The following is an 18137-nucleotide window of genomic DNA, read 5'->3' on the forward strand; positions in this document are numbered from 1 at the left end:
AGATAGCCTTGCATTTAAGTAGGTGTATGGTGTTAAGGAAGACCTCATAGCCAGGCTGGGTTTGTTCCACATTTAGTTCAAGCAGATAGTTCACAACTGTGGGGCTCATTGTCCTGACAGTTTTTTGTGATATATATAGATATATATATATATCTATATATATCTCACATATCTCCATGGACCAAATGATCCTCAGGAAAGTGAAACCATTCTGAGATTTCCCTGAGGCCAGGAGGGGTCTAGAAATGGGGCCGGATCACGTTAGCGTCTTCGCTGTTGAGGCAAATACCCGAGGAAACAACTGTCCTGTTGGAGGGAATACCTGTTTCCATTCACAGTGTCTGTCTATCACAGCAGGGTGGGCGTGGCAGAGCAGAACAGCTCAGGAAGCGAGCGAACGCCTGCACTGGCAGGAGTTCTCTCTTTTCTCCCTCTCTGATCACAGCCAGGCTTCCGGCCTATGAGATGGTGGCATTTGTACTCACAGCAATCTTCCCCTCCAGGCTATGTTCTCACAGACACGTCTTTGGTTCTTCTTTCCAAATCCCCTAGGTCCTTCTCAAGAAAACCCCACTAAGACTAATCCTCACACTGCTCTCAACCTGGAGGCCACTCAGAAGGCTATAGCACCCTAGCCACTCTTCCAGACACACCCAGCCCCCGGGACTCTGGTGGGCAGGCTTCCTCAAACCAGGTCAAACCTGACTTTAAAGGTGCTGCTGACAATGCAGTCTAGGATCCTAACGGCCCTGGGCACAGCTGTGGGCCGCCGGGCATAGTTCTTCAGCAAATTCTATTACAGTAAAGGCTATCGTTCTAGCCCCAGGACCCCATTCCGTGACAATCAGGCTGGAGAGAGAGTCCACCATGACCCAGGTGGGAGGATGTGGCCACCCCTAGCTCAAGCAAAACATTGCAAAGGGCTTCCTGTCCTCACCAAAGACAGGAGAAGCCGGAGCTGCTTTAGATTCCTCACGGGGCACAAACAGGGAAGTCCTTCCCGTGGGATGGCTGGGAACTCATTCAGGAAGTGGTCCTGATGCTGGCTGGAAGCCAGTGTTCGCAGGCCACATCCCCTACCCCCCACCTTCTGCTCTCAGTCCAGGCCTGGTGCTTAGCATGTGTACTGAAGAATAAATATCCAGCCCAGATAATACTCTGGGACCCTCAGGAGTGCTGTGTCCCCAACTGAGTCCCAGAATTGTCCCTTGGTACAGGGTTCCTTCTATCTATCAGACATGGGGAAACCCCCAGGCCTCTGAAGAAGCCGCAGTAAAGAAAGAGGTGTGCTGCTTTGAACAGACAGCAGTGTGATCTGCCTGGGTTACAGGCCCACCATCAGTCACACACTGACTGTCCGTCTGTGGACAGTTTTTGACTACAGTGGCCCTGTATGAGCTTTTCTGTGGACACTAACCCAAAGGTTCTGCTGCTCACTGTGGGGTTCAGGAAGTCTCCACAGGAGACTGGCTGGAGTCTTGGACTTTTAGGCTAGTTGGTCTTGTTTGTTTTGTTTTGTTTGAGACAGGATCTCTCTCTGACTTGGAGCTAGCTATGTAGACCAGGATGGCCTTGAATTCACAGAGATTCCCTTTACCTCATAAGGGGCTTTGACTCCGAAAATGTTCATGGCAGGTAGGATCTTGAGGTGTTGACGGTGGCCGCGACATTCATAACCTCTCTGTGGTTTCTTTTTTCTCAAGAGAAAAAGTGGGGCCAAACAGCACTCTGACCAAGACGCTGGTGCTGGTGCCCCTGCTGGCTAACAACAGAGAGAGAAGAGGCATTGCGCTGGATGGGAAGATCAAGCATGAGGACACAAACCTGGCCTCCAGCACCATGTGAGTCCTGTAGATGATGTGAATGGGCCATCAGTGCAGGCTGGAACTGGGCTGCCCCAGGGGTCACAGGTGGGCACATCAGCCTTACACCAACCACATGGCCACTGCCTACCCTCTGCGTGGCCATGGCCAAGTTCCTTGAGCTCTCTGAGAACCTCAGTTTTTCTGTCTGTAAAGCAGGAGTAATCACAGTGCCGATCTCACACACCGGTGATACAGACTAATTGGGACAGTGTATGTAAAGTGTGGTGCCTGACACTCAGAGCGTCCTGGAAATGTCCGTTACATCCAAGAGAATTGCTAGCCCATGTGGTACCCTGAACACATAATCTGAGTTACCACATTTGACTACTTTTATTCATTTATTTCCCTCTGGAAAGACTGGAAGGCCCACTGGCTACTGAGAGGCACCAGATTTTCATGAAAAGAAGAGCTAACCTGCCTACTTTATCTTGGAGAACCATTAGCTGGATTTAGGCAAAAGATCTGGGGGGAAAAATTTCATGGTGAAGCTAGCTGCTATCTGCCCTCCTAGGCTTGATTTGCTGGGAGACTATCGGCTGCTAAATATTGAAGGTGTGAGGCAGGAACCGAGATCTAGGCTTGAGACCTTTTTACTTCCCTCAACCATAGGATGTGCTGGGGGTTCCCTTCTGCCCTACTAGACCCCCCTCAGAGGCGATGCCTGAAGAAGGAGGAAGTGTCCTGACCCATATGAATTTGTAGCTCACGTTCTGTAAGGCCAGTAATGGGGACCGTGAACAATTGCCAGAATGAAGGTGGGAATCGAGGAATTGTCTGAGGATATTTTGCCAGCTGTCTATGTTAGATTCTAAAGTGTGTTCATGAAAGTCCAGGGAAAGAAAATTGAGGCCCTAGATCAGTTGAAGGGAGCAATGATCTAACGCCAATGGCACGCACTTCTGCAGTCAGTTTTACAGGGTATGGGGTGGTTTACAAACACACCTCTCCACACCTTCGTGAAGAAACTGTACCCGGGCTTACCTTTTATACAATTGGCAGTTATCCCTCAGTAGAACCAGGATGAGGAACTTGTAGAGGGTCCCTATTGATTGAGTCCACTCTGTGCTGGGTCCCTGTTGATTGAGTCCACTCTGTGCTGGTGCTCCCGCCCAGGAAAATGATGGGAAGGGCCCTTGCAGTCCCAGGTATGTTCTGTTTCCCATGTTTGGGTCTTCCCTATGGCACAGGTTTTACGAGCCAATCCTAGCAACAGTGTGGTCTCAGTTTCTGCCCGTTCTTCCACCAGACAGTGATGCTCTTTGGGGAGAGTTGTGGTCCTAGAGCACACGATCCAGCAGAAGGCTGTTGGGACCAGATACAATTTTCCCTGCCTGGCCTGGCCCAGACCTGCCAACATAACTCCCCTCTGCCTAAAGGCCTCCTGCCTTTAGGGTTCTCTGCTGAGATTTTTGTTGCGGTTCTTAGCAGCTTAGTGAGATTTCATGGTGATTTTTCAACTCATAATTCCTGTTGTCAGAAATCATAGAATGTGAAGTCTTCCATGTTGGGTCATAGGAGGTTATGAACTGTGACCAAATGCCCAGTGGGGTACTTGATTGAGGGCAGGACTTCCATACACGCTCATAGAACCTGGAGTCACCCTTCTTTCTCTCTGGTCACATCTCACACTCCTTGTTCATCCGCTCAAGTGAACTTTCCTTTGCTCTCTGGTGCCATGCTGGCTGCTGGGCACACAGAGCTTTCAGGTGCCATCTGGAGCAATCATGATCCTGTCATTGAGTTATAGGAGAGTGTCCCTGTGTCTGTACATGAGCAGAATACAGGAGAGGGGGGGCCAGTGTTACCTGTCTGTATCCAGGAAGGCTTTACAGCTGGAGGTATTGGGGTACAGGAGAAGAGGAGAAGGGCCTTCTGGGTAGGTTTGGAGTTGGCACTGTTGGTGCGTAGGGACCTCAGGGCATAGCTGAGTAGGATGTGGCAAAGGCACCTCACAGATTGCTTGCAGAATCTGGAACCTGGATGAACTGATCTCTCAGGCTTCAGGGGAGGACTCAGCAGCTACGGAATAGTGGGCAGGGCGGGGCAGGGAGAGGGAGGAAACAGGAGAGTGCAATAGGTCAGAAGCTGAGCCTTGAGAAGGAGGACAGATGCTATGCCGTGTGTGTGTGTGTGTATGTGTGTGTGTGTGTGTGCGCGCGTGCGCACGCGTGAATACCATAGGGAAAGATGCAGAAAACCCACTCCCCAGCCCCACAAGTGGATAATAAAGACATATGGCCAATCTCTGGAATTCTCCAGTTCCAAGACAACATCTTCAGAATGGTGGCTCTGGCAGGAGAGTGATGCTTCCCACGCTGGCTCTGCTCTCGTAATCCTTTTCCTTCTTTTTGATTGGGTAGCATCAAGGAGGGCATCGATCGGACTGTCATGGGTATCCTGGTGTCATACCATATCAAGGTGAAGCTCACAGTGTCAGGGTAAGTGTTGGGTGTTCCATCTCCACCTGGTCTGTTCCTCTCCAGAATGACTGGCAGGTAGACAGCAAAGGAAGCCCGAGGTGCCTGCTGATGCCTAGAGTTTGGCGTGGTTCCATTTGTCAGCCTCTGCAGTTTTGTTGGCGGCGACATGTCCTGGAAAAACAAACTGAAATGCATGCACTCTCAGTACCACTGAGTGGAAGTGGATGCACATCAGCACACACAGTGGAAGCTGACGGGCAGGAATGACCGTAAATTGCCTTGCTTGGTTAAAAATAATAATAATAATAATAATGACATCAGTTTAATTTTCAAATTTCAGGAAGACTCACGGCTGTCTAATGAACTCTCTGTAAATCTTCTTTATTTGGGGTCAGTGTGTGGCATGAGCCACCCTGGGAGGCTGAGGCAGGATTAAGAAGCATGGTCAGCCTGGGATACATAGTGAGACTCTAACTTTGTTTTTGTTTTATAAATTGGGGCTGGAGGTGTAGCGTAGTTGGCAGAGTGATTGCCTAACTGGTGCAAAGCTCTGACTTTGATCTGCACCACCAAATAAACCGGACATGGTATCACATGCCTGTAATTCAGCATTGCAAGGTAGAGATGGGACGTTCAGAAGCTCAAGGCCAGCCAGGGCTACATCAAGAGACCCTGTCTCAAAACAAATAACAACAGCAAAATGTTTCATGTATTGGGCATGAAGCCCTTTCGCCTTGTCTTTTCCTTAAACAAAAGTTTACTATCTCTTAGGCATCAGAAGCAAAGTAGGGATGGTTCAGAGTCCAGGGAACGAGGTGTAATGGTCATGTGCAAATCTGGCACCATCTTCTGAAGAGACAGAGAACACTCCCACAAGGAACCCTGAGACCAGTCTCTCACAGATGCTCAGGGACAGGGACAGCTGGAATCGTGCATTACAGTGATTACAATGGCCTCTGTGGCTGAGAATTCTCTCTCTCTCTCTCTCTCTCTCTCTCTCTCTCTCTCTCTCTCTCTGTCTTTTTCTCTTTCTCTCTCTGTCTCTCTCTCAGTTTTCTGAGACAGGGTTTCTCTATGTAGCTTTGAAGCCTGTCCTGGAACTCACTGTGTAGACCAGCCTGGTCCCAATGGGATTAAAGGCGTGCACCACCACTGCCTGGCTTTTTCTTAGAATTTTTAATTTTTTTTTGAGAATGATCCTCAATATAGAACCTAGAGTACGGGTCTCACTTGCAGTCCCTCTGCCTCTGCCTCTTGCGAGGACTGAGGCCTCAGGTATGCCCCGCCACCACAGGGTGCCTGAAACTTCCTGGTTCTGTGCCTTCTGCTCATTCTCAGTGAATCCATTTTTTAAGTAATCCTTTGGAGAGAGAGGGAAGCCCTCAGCAAGTTGTACTGAAGATTGGAGCTGGGAGGCACTATGAGCCTGGAATCTGCTAGGGGGTGAGAGCCATCAGGCTGGGTGGGGCCTGTCCTGCCTTTGAACCCTGGGACCTGAAGTCCTGTCACATCTGGGGACTTACTGTGGCTCTTTGCTTTGTGTTTTTCAGCTTTCTAGGAGAACTCACATCCAGGTAAGCTTCATTGCCTCTTTTCTCTACTCAGCTCCCAGTGAACTGAGGAAAGGGAGCCTGTGGCCAAGCAGAAACTGGTAAAAATTAGTTTCTGGGCAGTGGTTCTTAAAAAATGCTGTAAATGATGCACTCTGACTTGGATGTGTTGTAAGAGGTGTCCCAGCAGTCAAGAAACTGGTAGGCCTGAACATGGGTGAGTACACACACACACACACACACACACACACACACACACCCCTCAGAAAACTAACATATTTCAACCAGTGGTCATTTGTGTGTGTGTGTGAGGGGGGGTGTTTTCTGTCTCGGTAGATTCCCCTCTGCTGGGGTTGAGTATGTGGCTCAGTTGGCAAAGCATTTGCTCGCATGCACAAAAGCCCTGGGTTCAATTTCCAGCCGTGTATAAACCTGAGAATGGTGTTATATACCTGTAATCTCAACATGGAGAAGAAGTAAAGGTATGGTTGCCCTCAGCTATATAGCTGATTTCTAGACCAGTCTGGGCTCCACGAGACCCTGCCTCAAAAAAAAAAAATTATATGTGGCCTTTGTGATTGGCTTCTTTTACTTAATATAATGTTTTTAAGACTTAATCGTGTTGTAACATCTACTACTGTACACTACTTTTCCTGACTGGGTAATATTCCGAGAATAAACATTTTGTTTATTCTCCTGCTGGTGGTATTGGTATAGGTAAAGGTATAGCTTGCACCTCAGAGAGAGCGAGAAAGTATTTACTCTGGATCTCAGTATGAGTGATGCTGAACTAGGAACATAGGTTGGGGTCTCCAGATACCACATTCTGACATGGTGACAGTGTTATGAAGATTTTTTTTCAGTAGCAAAAGGACAAAGAAAATTATAAATTAAGGTATTTTAAAAACTACATTGGTGGGAACATCAGTCGGGCAGGTTATAGTGAGGTGGGAAAATCTCTCCTATAGGGCTCTGGTGCTATCCTGGTGGCATTCTTAGATTTGGGGCTGGTGGAAGTTAGGGGTCTATTTGTACATCCCCCCAAAGTCACAGGATGCCAGATCAAACACAAGAGTAGACAATGAGTGGCTATTAAGGACTAAGATAGACCATGATAAATTTGTCCTTAGAGCTTCAATGTTTCTACTCCCCCATGGTCACAAGATTTCTAAACAATCATTTGGCCTTGCAGAATTTTTAACAAAAAATGTGGCTTTCCCCCCTGGAAATGCCACTTTCCTACAGACAGTATGAGTTGTTTCTATCTTTTGGCAAACATTAATTGTGACAGATGTCTTCTGAGCCATGAACAAAGAACAAGTTTGGCCATATCCGAGACAAACATTCACCTGACATAGTTCTTTGCCTCAGCTCTTAACTGTCCGCTTCCATGGCCTGGGCTATGGGGCAGACTGACTGATTAGAATCTCTGTGATGTGGAGAGTTGGAATGTTGCAGGCCTGGAGCTGAATCATCCTGGGCTGTCTTTTGCCCTTAATAGCTATTTGCTGCCCACCTTGAGATGTCATCTAGGCCTGGCCTGGGCCAGGGTCAGTGCTGGGTAGGCTGTAGGAGTCCCGGGATGCTTCTCATCCCCTCTCTCCACATCCATTCCTGGTTTCTCTGGATTTCCCTTTGGGGATTCCTTCTTCTCAAATACACTCTAATGTCTCCCAAAGCATTTCAGTATTAGCAATGTGGTGGGCCCTGCTCCTCTCTTTCGCCAGGGATGGGTATGTCCACCCTTGTGCCAGCCTTACAGAGAATCTTTAAATATTATTATAATTCTGAGGGATTAAGGGATTTATTTTCAGCCTTGAGGAAGAGTGTACAAGAGTACTGTACACGTTACAGCAGAGGTTGGATTGATTGTCTGCTTTAATTACTGCTTCCCAGGATGCTGTCCTGAAGTTAGAGTCTAGCTTTCCAGACCTTTCTGCCTGATGGCCATGCTTCTCCATAAGATCCATCCATATAGTACAGTTTGAATTCAGGCCCTTAAAATTTCTCCAAGATCTTGGCAAGTGAGTAAAGAGGCCACACCATCTCGCCTCATGTGATGGACAACAGATGGGACAGTTTGCGTAGGCATAAAAAGGAGGTGCCATGTGCTTTCATGAAGTTAGTGAAAGGAACTTTTACTCTCTGACTTCCTGGTGGGACATTAGTCTTCAGCAAAGGAGTCCCTCGGCCACTCGCAGCCTCTGCCCGTTCCCCAAGGGCTGGAGCTGCAAGTGGAAGCTGTGACCACTGACCCCCACAGCAGCAGCGTCATAGACAGTGCTTTCCAGAGGTGGTCACTGGGTTTACTTCCTCTGGACGGCTGTCCAGGGCTGAGGAGGACTGGGACATTGAACTTTTAGTCTGGTTTCCATGTGCTCTTATAGTAACTCTTATTTATTATATTTTTAATGTGTATGAGTGTTTTGCCTGCAAGTGTGTTTGTGCGCCACTTGTGTGTCTGGTACCCACAGAGGCCAGAAGAATGTGTTAGTTCCTATGGAACTGGAGCCTCCTTGAGGGCACTGGGAATCAAAGCCATGACCTCTGGAAGACCAGTCCATGCTCTTAACTGCCGAGCCATCTCTCCAAACCCTCATATAAAAATTTAAAAAGTTTTTAAATGTGTCTTGCTGCTCTGAATAGTTTTTTTTTTAGATTTCATTTATTTTTAGGTGTGTGTACATGAGTGCATTTATTTATTTGTGAAGTCCAGAAGTGGGTGCTGGATCCCCGGTACAAGGCAATTGTGAACTGCCTGATGTGGGTGCTGAGAACTGAACCAGATCCTCTGAGAGAGCAGCAGGCGCTCCTAACCACTGAGCCATCTCTGAATGGATTTCTGAGCCTCTGAATGGATTTTTATAATCGACCTTCCTGTAGGGTTTCACCTCTCCTCTTCCCAAAGTGTTACATCACCAGCTAGGATACAGGGGACTAAAAGCACTAGAGGCCCCAACCTAGTGAAGTTCCTCATTCCGCATTCCAGGGAATACATTTCAAATTCCTGCCTGACCACTTCCTGGAGGCTGTTTTGTTTTGAATCTCACTGAATGAATCTTCTGGTGAATCTCTGAGGTTCCGATTTTGTGTTGTGCGATCTGTAACTCTGTGTGTGTGTGTGTGTGTGTGTGTGTGTGTGTGTGTGTCTGCCTGTGTGTGTGTCTGCCTGTGTGTGCACTCACCAGCCTGTATTCTTTCTTTTTCTAGTGAAGTGGCCACTGAAGTGCCATTTCGCCTCATGCACCCGCAGCCCGAGGACTCAGGTCAGTCATCATTGCCCCAGATGCCTCTTACCCATTCATTCACCACGGACACATTTATGTATCGCTGGTGTTCCTTGTGTACCCCTCAGCGCATGGGTGCCCTCCACAGAGTAACCAGGTCAGCCTGGAAGGGAGAACTAGCTCACCTACCGATTCCTGGGCCTGTCCCACCGCCCGTCTGTGTGTGGAGGGTGTAGCTTTCCTACTCATTCCTACTCTCTGTTGGGTGTGGGTGACCTCAGTTTGATCAGGAACAATGTCACTGCAGCAGCCCTGCTGTCCCCAGACCTTTAGATTTAGAGATGGTGTAAGGGACAAACCCTGTGAAGAACCCAGGGCATTGCTGTTTGTAGAAACAAAAGGCCCCTCATTTGGAAGTGTCAATACGCATTTAGAAGATGATACATATTTTTGACAGCAGTGGCAGTGATGAGATTACAGAAAATACTAGAGAAGGTCTGCCTGGGTTCCCACCATCCCCGTTCATTTGACGATCCATCCACTGACACTTTTGTGTGGGTGCTAAGTGAAGCAATCGCTGCACACATCTGTGAACACACTGAGACTCCCCCACTGTCCCTGCAAAGATGCAAATGGGGTGACGTATGAGCTCGAGCTAGGGGGTTCTGAGAAGAAAAGCTAAGTGGAGGTAGGTGCACTGGTGTATGCCTGCCATCCCGGTGCTCAGGAGGCTGAGGCAGGAGGATCACAAGTCTGAGGCCAGCCTGGACTATAATGACAAGACGGTTAAAAAATGATGTCTCAAAGTGTCTTTGCCAAATATTTTAGACTTAAGCCCTCAGTACACTCTGCCAAAACCTTCCTGTTGGGGGGAAGTACAGTCTAGTCTTACATTATTGTTCATTTATATTTGTCTCATTAAAATGCTATTTTAAACATTTATTTGAGACTAATCAGGATGGCAGTCCAGGAAGACATAGATTCAAGAAGTCTTGGAAATGTGCTCCTCGATACTTTTTCCCTTCCTTCTTCCCTCCATCCCTCTCTCCCTCCCTCCCTCCCTCCCTCCCTCCCTCCCTCCCTCCCTCCCTCCCTCCCTCCCTCCCTTCCTCCCTCTCTTCCTCCCTCCCTCCCTCCTTCTCTTCCTTTTTCTTTCCTCCTCCTTTTCCTCTTTCTTTTGTTCCTCCTAGAGATGAACTCAACATCTCATACACATTTGGCAGGTGTCCTAATACTGAGCCTCATCTCCAGGTGCCAAAGAACCTTTTTTTTTTTTTTTTTTTTTTTTTTAAATGGTGTGTGATTCGGATGTCCTGGTTCCCTTCAAAGACATTGAAAATACAGTCTCCTGATGCCACAGTTATGCTGGGTAGTTTTCTGGATCGAATTTCCTTTTTTGTTTTGTTTTTGTGAGACAGGGTTTCTCTGTGTAACCCTAGCAGTCCTGGAATTCACTCTGTAAGTTCGGCTGGCCTTGAACTCACAGAGATCCTCCTGCCTCTGCTTTCCAAGTGCTGGGATTAAAGGTAGGCACCACTACCTGGCTGTTTTCTGGAACTTTCAGCATAGGTGGCTTACTTTGGAAAAAGTGGAGTTAGTCTTCCTTCACTTAGAGTCTTTTTACAGTCTGGTCATTATAGACCTTACATTAGCCAACTCATAATTTTAGCATAATTTTAGCATGAAACAATGATCTTTTGTGCTTAAGATTTCAGAGAGTTGGGACTGGAGAGATGGCTCAAAACCCTAATGTCAGGGTTGCTGTCCTTGTGGCCTACCTATTCAGCCTCAAAATTCCTTTACTCAATAGAATTAAATTCTAGGGTATCTCATGCCAGGAGGAGTTTTATTTTATTTTAAAATTTTGTTGTGATGAGGGTTGACTCTAAGGCCTAGAAGGTCCAGGCAAGTGCTCTGCTGCTGAACTACATCTCCAGCCTTCTTTTGTTGTTTTGAGACAGAGTTATGGTGGCGCAGGTTTGTCATTTCAGCCACCAGGGGTCAAAACAGGAGCAACATGAGTTCAGTTAGCCTAGCAACTTCGTGGTAGCCTAGCAACTTCGTGGGAACCCATCTTTGAAAAAGAAGGAAAAAAAAGTTGAAAAAGGGCTGGGAGACTGGAAATTCAAGTTCATCCTCAGCCTTATCATGAGTTTGAGGTTAACCTGGGATACACAAAACCTCATTAAAAATAATAACTGATCTTCATCTCTTTCTCTTTTTCCCTTCTTCCTCCTCCCCTTTGTTCTGGTCCTACAGCAAAGGAAAGGTGAGTCATTTGAATGCTGCTGTGTTCTGTGTCTCCCTGTTCCCCATAAGCCCCTCTCAGAATGTCTCTGCAGAGTCCCTGTGTTCTTTTGCTTGTGAGAGCTTCACATGTGTGCTCACATAGTTATGCTGTCTTTCGTTCTGTAGGTTCTCACACTTTCCCTCTTGCTTGTGTTCGTTAAAGAGCTTTTAAAGCACCATCTTAGCTAGGGGTGATGATTACCTTCAATCCAGGAACCTGGGAGGCTGAGACAGGAGGATCACTTCAAGTTCAAGGCCAGCATGGTCTATAGAGTGGGACTCTGTCACAAAAATAAAAGAAAACAAAAGCCTAAAATCCCTGAAGAAAAAGGCATGATCCCTGTTCCATCCCGGGAATGACATGGTCCTTGTTAATTCTGGAGATGACATGGTCCCTGTTCTATCCTGGGGATGACATCATCCCTGTTCCATCCTGGGGATGACATGGTCTCTGTCCATCCTGGGGAATGACATGGTCCCTGTCCTATCCTGGGAGTGACATGGTACCTACCCCATCCTGGGGATGACATGGTCCATGTTCTGTCCTGGGAAACACATTCATCTTGGTTTGGTTCCTTTACTACAGAGAGATCAGTGGTCTTGCTTCATTCAGGATTTCATCTTCAGCTTCAGAGAGTAAGCACGGACTAACACGGTGTCTGTTTTCTTCTAGTGTTCATGATGAAAACCTGGTTTTTGAGGAATTTGCTCGCCAGAACCTGAAAGATGTTGGAGAAAACACAGAAAGGAAGAAAGATGAGGAGGCGGGCCAGGACGAGTGAAGAGTTAGCCTAGATGCCTGGAAATGGCTCATAGAGCTGGCCGCCTTGAGCGAAGCCCCCAGTAACCTTTCAGAGTTATGCTAGATACGAAAACATGAGTGTTCTCCCAGAATAAAGTCTGTGGACCCTCTGATCACGAGTCAGGCTGGCTGACTGGGGCACTGGGCTGTTGTCAGTGACAAAGAAACCAATGCCTTTAGGGTCTCTGGAGCTTGGGAGTGAGGAACAGCATCTAGAAGAAAAGACAGCCTTTCCCAGTGGCACTTCGGGGTGTTCAGGGTTTCCAAGCCCTGTTTCTCTGGACACACATAGGGTGATGAGTAAGTTTGGATTTCTTACCAATCCTGGCTCCAGGGTCCCTTCAGAGGCTCCTGAGGTAACAGAGCAGAAAACAAATATAGACAAAAATACCCTTATGATTCCACTTTGGGATCCAATCCCTCTTGAGCTTTTCCATTGCCAGTCAAGTTTCTACTGGATGGAAACAACCAAACCAGACTTGGTTAATAAAAGGGGGGCAGAACAGAAAAGAAGACCCCTGGAGTATCCAGAAAACTGAAGCGAACTGAGGAAGAACCTGAGCTGTCATGCCCAGTGTAGCAGAAGCTGTCCTGGGAACTCACCTCAGAAGCTGGGACTGCCAGCCCCCAGGCCATCCCAGCACCTAGCCTCTGCTGTCTGGGTCCTGGACTGCACTTCTGGGGAAAGAGAATCTGTCTGGCCCAGCTTTGGCTTGGTGACCAATATCTCATGGCCATCTGTGATGGAGCCCCGGCCTGGGGGAAGGGGTTTATCAAGACAGATGGACCTCATGATCATACTGTTATTACAGAGAGGGGAAATGGGAAATGCTTGGGGTCAGAGATGGAGGACAAGGCACAACAGGGGCTCTTTCAGACCCTTTTAATTAAAAGATCATGCCTGACTGTGGTACCCAACAACCTGTGTTGTGCCAAACAATTCTCTTGGAAGCCACGGGGGTTGTGTGTGTCGGGGTTAGGGAGAGATGGGATGGATGTGTGGCTCTCATCCATGTTTAGGAAATAGAGAAGTGGAGTCTGGAGATTTCTGTACAGTTCAGCCTATTCACTAATAGCAGGGTGTGTGTGTGTGTGTGTGTGTGTGTGTGTGTGTGTGTGTAACTAATTGCTTTTCTATCGTTCTGACACAATACCTGACAAATGTAACGGAAGGGAAGAAGGCTTTATTTTGGCTTGTGATGTGAGGAGTAGAGTCCATTGTGATTTGGGGAGCACGAGGAAGCTGGTCCTATTGCATCTGTGATCAAGAGAGATGAACACTGGTGCTCAGCTTGCATTCCCTCCCTCCCTTTTTTCTAGGATAAATCCCATGCCCTTAGAGATACCGTCATAGAGATATCAGAGGTGTTTCCTAGGTGATTCTAAAAGTCCCTCAAGTTGACAATAAAGGCTAACCTTCACGGGGTATACTCCTGGGATTGGGTTTCTGATGCCAAGAGCAGCTGTAGAGAACTGAGGTTTTGTTTGCATAAAGGTGTCAACATCTGGATTTCAGGCTGTCATGTGCCATGATGCCTGGGATTTGCCCAGCTATGCCTCCACATCCAATGCACAGGGCCCCACACAGACAATGCAAGGCTTGGACCTGTGTACTGACTTTGAGGTCCCCTGGTACTGGCAGAGATGAGGACTCATTTCTCAAGCTAAGAAAACAATAATGTAAGTAGAAACTTGCTGGTTAGCTGGGCAGACACAGACTGTCTTTTCTTTCTCCCAATCTAGGGAAAGAGCTAGATACCACTGCATACTGCTGTCATGGTGCCCAGACAAAGGGATAGCATGGTTTTGGGGGAGCCCACACTGTGCTTCCTCATGATCTCATCCCCTTGCTTTTTGACCAGGCACAGTCTGCAGTGGGTTGGCTCCTGGTAGGTGGAACTCCCTGCCAGTCAAGGAGGCTGGGACTCTGCCTAGTGGCTCCTGGTGAGAGAACCATCCTGTTGGTTCCTGCATTGCTTGACCCCAGGACATCCTAAGTCAGAGTGGACATTAATAGGCCCGACCTTTGAAGCAGTGTGGCTAAGACAGCCAGGAGGAAAGGGCCAAAGCGTGAGCCCTGGAGACCAGAGGTCAGAACAGTCCTTGCCCTCCAAGTTATTTCGGTGCTAAAACATCCAAAACAGGCCTCCAGGTGCTGATTTGTTTATACTGCAGCTGCAGAGGGAGTGGGGGCAGGAAACAGTCAGCCAGTGGCTCCAGCAAGCCTGCTGTGTGTGTGTGTGTGTGTGTGTGTGTGTGTGTGTGTATGTGTGTGTGTAGTACTGGCTCAGCTCAGCCTATCCATATGTGTTCTTTGCTGGCATGCAGAAACCTTAGGAGATGGGAAGTCTGAGCGCAGGTTAAATGTGTGGCCCAGACTTTGGGGATAGACAGGTGCATTTGGGACAAAGTTGATAGAAGAACTTATGGCAAGTGCCTTTACCTATCGTATCATATGACCAGCCCTAAGATATACTGTTTTTCTGTTTATTTATTTTTTTTAAATCCCTTCCTTCTTTCCATCAAAAGGGTCCTGGGAATCAAAGTTAGTTTGTCAGGCTTAGTAGCAAGTGCCTTGACCCACTGAGCTCTCTTCCCAGCCCAGTGGAAGGATGTAGGATAAAGCACTGCATCCAGCAACCAAAGGGCTGGAGAAGCATGAATTCCTGCCATTATTGAGTGCCTGCCTTATGACAGGCATTTCACACAATATCCGGTTGCCCCAACAGTCGCTTCCACAAATGGTTCCATTTGTTAGGTGAGAAACTCAGTTCGGAGAGATTAGATAGAAGAGTTTGGCAGACCAGAGAGGAGAGCAGGGTATCTATGACTGAACAATGGCTGCCCTTTAGTTCTTTGAACATTTTACTGACACAATTGGCATTGACGTGCAGTTGTAAGATATGATAGAGCCCTCATTGGGCTGCTGCTTTACCCAGTGGTCTCATTTTGGAAAGCTATAGTAGTACAAGATTGCAGGCACGTGATTACCTTGGTATAGTCCCGCTTTCTGGCTTGGATCGCCCCAATCTTCCCTCTTCTCCTGTGTGAATCTACTTCTCTGCGATTTTTTTTTCACATGCAAACTCTTCTGGGGGCTGCAGGTTTTCCTGCTCTTTTGACATGTTCTATTGCCTGCTTCCCCATCCATTTCACAGGCCAGATAGTTAAGAGGTCCCAGGGTGGGGTGGGGGCATGTAGGGGTGGAAGTCATGCACATTTAGAAGTTTGCGTATGGTGAGGTGTTCTTTTGGTTGTCACAAATGTCCCAGGGCCCAGAGAGTCTCTCTGTCAGATTCGGTGAGAAGCTGTCCCGCTTATGGAGAAAGAGGGTCATCCCGAGCTTTCAGGAGGTTGGTTCTTTCTGACAAGATTGGTCCTCTTCCTTTCATGTCACAGAGACAGATGAAGTTGGGTGTGAGGTGTGTTATTACTGCCACCTTGGTGTGCCCTCCAGGTGGGGTAAACTCAGGGCGCAGTGCATCATTAGACATGATTCACTGTGTGACTCACTCAGGGAAAGAGGCACCAGAGGGAATGCGCTCTTCCCAGCCAGCCGCCTTGGGGGAGTTGATGGCTCAGCCCTTGCTGAGATCTCCAAGGGAACCACACTGTACATTTACCGGGGAACAAAAGGGCTTCTTCGCATGTCAAAAAGAAAATCATGTCCAAGTTAGGTTTCTCTGCCTCCTGAGTATAATGTAACTCTTTCCAAGTCTAACACCCTTCTTCTAAGCACACGCTTTTATTTCAAATAGTTTTAGATGTATGAAAAGTGAGCACAGAAGGACCCACACTGTTTCCCCTGTTATTAATATCTTACATCAGTGCAGTACAGTGGCTCTACCAAGTAAATTGGCATTGACACATTCTTATTAAGCTAAACACATATTTTGTTCAGATTTCCTTACCCAATGGCCCTTTCCTGTTCCAAGATCATGTCTGGGATCCGTGTGACACACAGTCATCTTGGCTTCTTAGGCTCTTTGGCTGTGACAATCTCCAGGGCCTTTTCCTAATTGCAGCTATCTATCCAACCCTATGTCTCCCTGCCAACTGCTGCTATCATGTTCTTACCCATGGCTTTGATTTCAAGAAATCAAGAACTCTGGAGTCCGGATGTACCCTAATCTTCTAGCAGGTGTAGTCAACACACCCAGCACCTCAAGCCAAACCCATTTCTTCCTTAGGCTTTGGGGCTCTTGCTGATGATGCTGCCATCCCCAGAAGCCCCCTCACGGAAGGGCATCTAGATTCCCACTCCACGTTGGCACTGTGAGCGGTTGGCCATCTTCCTCCTTCTGCTTTGACCCCCACCCATCATCCCTATCTCTAAGACTACCTCCTTGGAGCGGGCCCAGCCAGCTTTGAGTAGTTACAAGCCCTTTCTAATCCGTCCCTGTCTCCAATCCCTTTCTAATCCATGGTACAATTCTCTATCTAGGTGCAGGAGTGCTTTGCTTTCCTTCCCCTCTCCATCATTCTCCTTCTATTCGGAATAGGGTCTTGTTAATAGTTGAGGATGACTTCCGACTTGTGATCCTCCTGCCCCAGCTTTCTTGACTGCTGGGATTGTAGCAATGTGCTGGCATTATGGCCTCATCTTAATGTCGTTTCCCTTTCTTAAAAAAACACTTTTTAATGTTTAAAAAATTTTATTTAGTGGCATGAATAGGTGTGTGTGTACCATGGCACATGTGTCGAGGTCAGAGGAGTTTTTATTTTTCTTTCTGCCATATGAGTTTTAGGGATTGAGCTCAAGTTGTCATTCTGACAGTGAACACCCTTCCTTGCCATCTCACTGTCCCCACAGTTACCTTTTAAAGACCCGCTCTACAAATACTGTCACAGTCACATTCTTGTGACTTGGGGGCCTTGAGGTCAAGACTTCAGTACCGAATCATGGCGAGCCTCCTTCAGCCCCATACCCTGTCTTTTTGTCCGTGTTCTTCCTATGATAGAAACTTTCCCCAGGCCTTGGCTTCCTGGGAGACCAGCCCCAGACTCGGGAATGAGTTGGTCTGAGTTCCTTAGGGAGTGATGCTTGAGCCTCCCCGCTGGTGCTGTGGGGTGTGGCTGAGAGCTGTGTCTCATTCAGCAGGGACAGGGGCTCCATATTTGGGAGTTATCACTCTCAAGTGCAGTAGAACTTGGGCTGTGATGCAAGGACATCCACTCTGGTAAATGTTAAAGCCACATGTGGCTACTGAGGGCTGTCAATGTGATGAGTGCCATTGAGGAACTGATTTTTTTTCTTAGTTAATTGGAGTTTTTATTTTTTGTTCTTTTTAAAAATGTCATTCTAGAGCTTAGGTGGGTCATGAACTCCCTAGTGCTAGTTAATTGGGATTTAAATATAAGTAGTTGCATGGAGCTAGTGGCTACAGCATAGGGTAGAGTGTCTCGGTTCACCCAGGGGTCTCAGATCTTTTCTACAACATTCCTGCATTGGGCTTGGTCATCCTCTGTGCTGGCCGTGAGGGTCCTGGCTTCATCTTTGTGGCAGATGGCATCCTGTGGCTCCTGGCGGTGTTTGACTTATATTGCCTCTGGCAAGAGTGGTCCAGTGTGGGGAGGGTCAGAGCCTGCCAACTGGTGGGCAGGACAGAGGTTCCTGAGTCTCTAGCAACAGCCTTCTGAATGGGTGAGGAGATGGCTAGGCAGACCCCGCTGACTTAACCCCTTCCAGCCAGGCACAGTAGAAGGGTAGCACATTCTCCTAGATGGCACTGAATCCTTTTCCATTTCAGTGTGCCCCAAACAGTCCAAATTCAAGCGACTCCTTCTCCAACTACATATTCTCCTCTTTTGCCCCAGTGTAGAGTTCATTCTGATCACTCCCTTATGAATCTCAGTTCCCTTTTCTATCTCTCAGCCCCACCCAGTAATTCAGGGTGGCTACTTGCCTCAATACTTCAAAGCCTGGATCATAGCTCCCAGCTTTGTGACCAGCCAGGACCAGTTTAACTCTTCCCTTCTGACCC

The 18137-nt window shown here is 47.7% G+C and overlaps 1 protein-coding gene across 1 annotated transcript in view; it reads left to right on the plus strand.

The window, feature by feature from the left end:
• Nucleotides 1-12266, plus strand: part of Sag (S-antigen visual arrestin) — a 34921-nt gene extending 22655 nt beyond the window's left edge. The window contains exons 10-15 of the mRNA XM_087907326.1: nt 1704-1841; nt 4226-4303; nt 5836-5859; nt 9046-9101; nt 11322-11331; nt 12025-12266. Of these exons, the coding sequence (XP_087763452.1) occupies nt 1704-1841; nt 4226-4303; nt 5836-5859; nt 9046-9101; nt 11322-11331; nt 12025-12133 (415 nt within the window). The 3' untranslated portion in view covers nt 12134-12266. The remainder of the gene's footprint in view (nt 1-1703; nt 1842-4225; nt 4304-5835; nt 5860-9045; nt 9102-11321; nt 11332-12024) is intronic.
• The last annotated feature ends 5871 nt before the right edge of the window (nt 12267-18137 follow it).

This window comes from Myodes glareolus, chromosome 1 (genome assembly GCF_982192425.1).
Source record: "Myodes glareolus chromosome 1, mMyoGla1.1, whole genome shotgun sequence".
NCBI lineage: Eukaryota > Metazoa > Chordata > Mammalia > Rodentia > Cricetidae > Myodes > Myodes glareolus.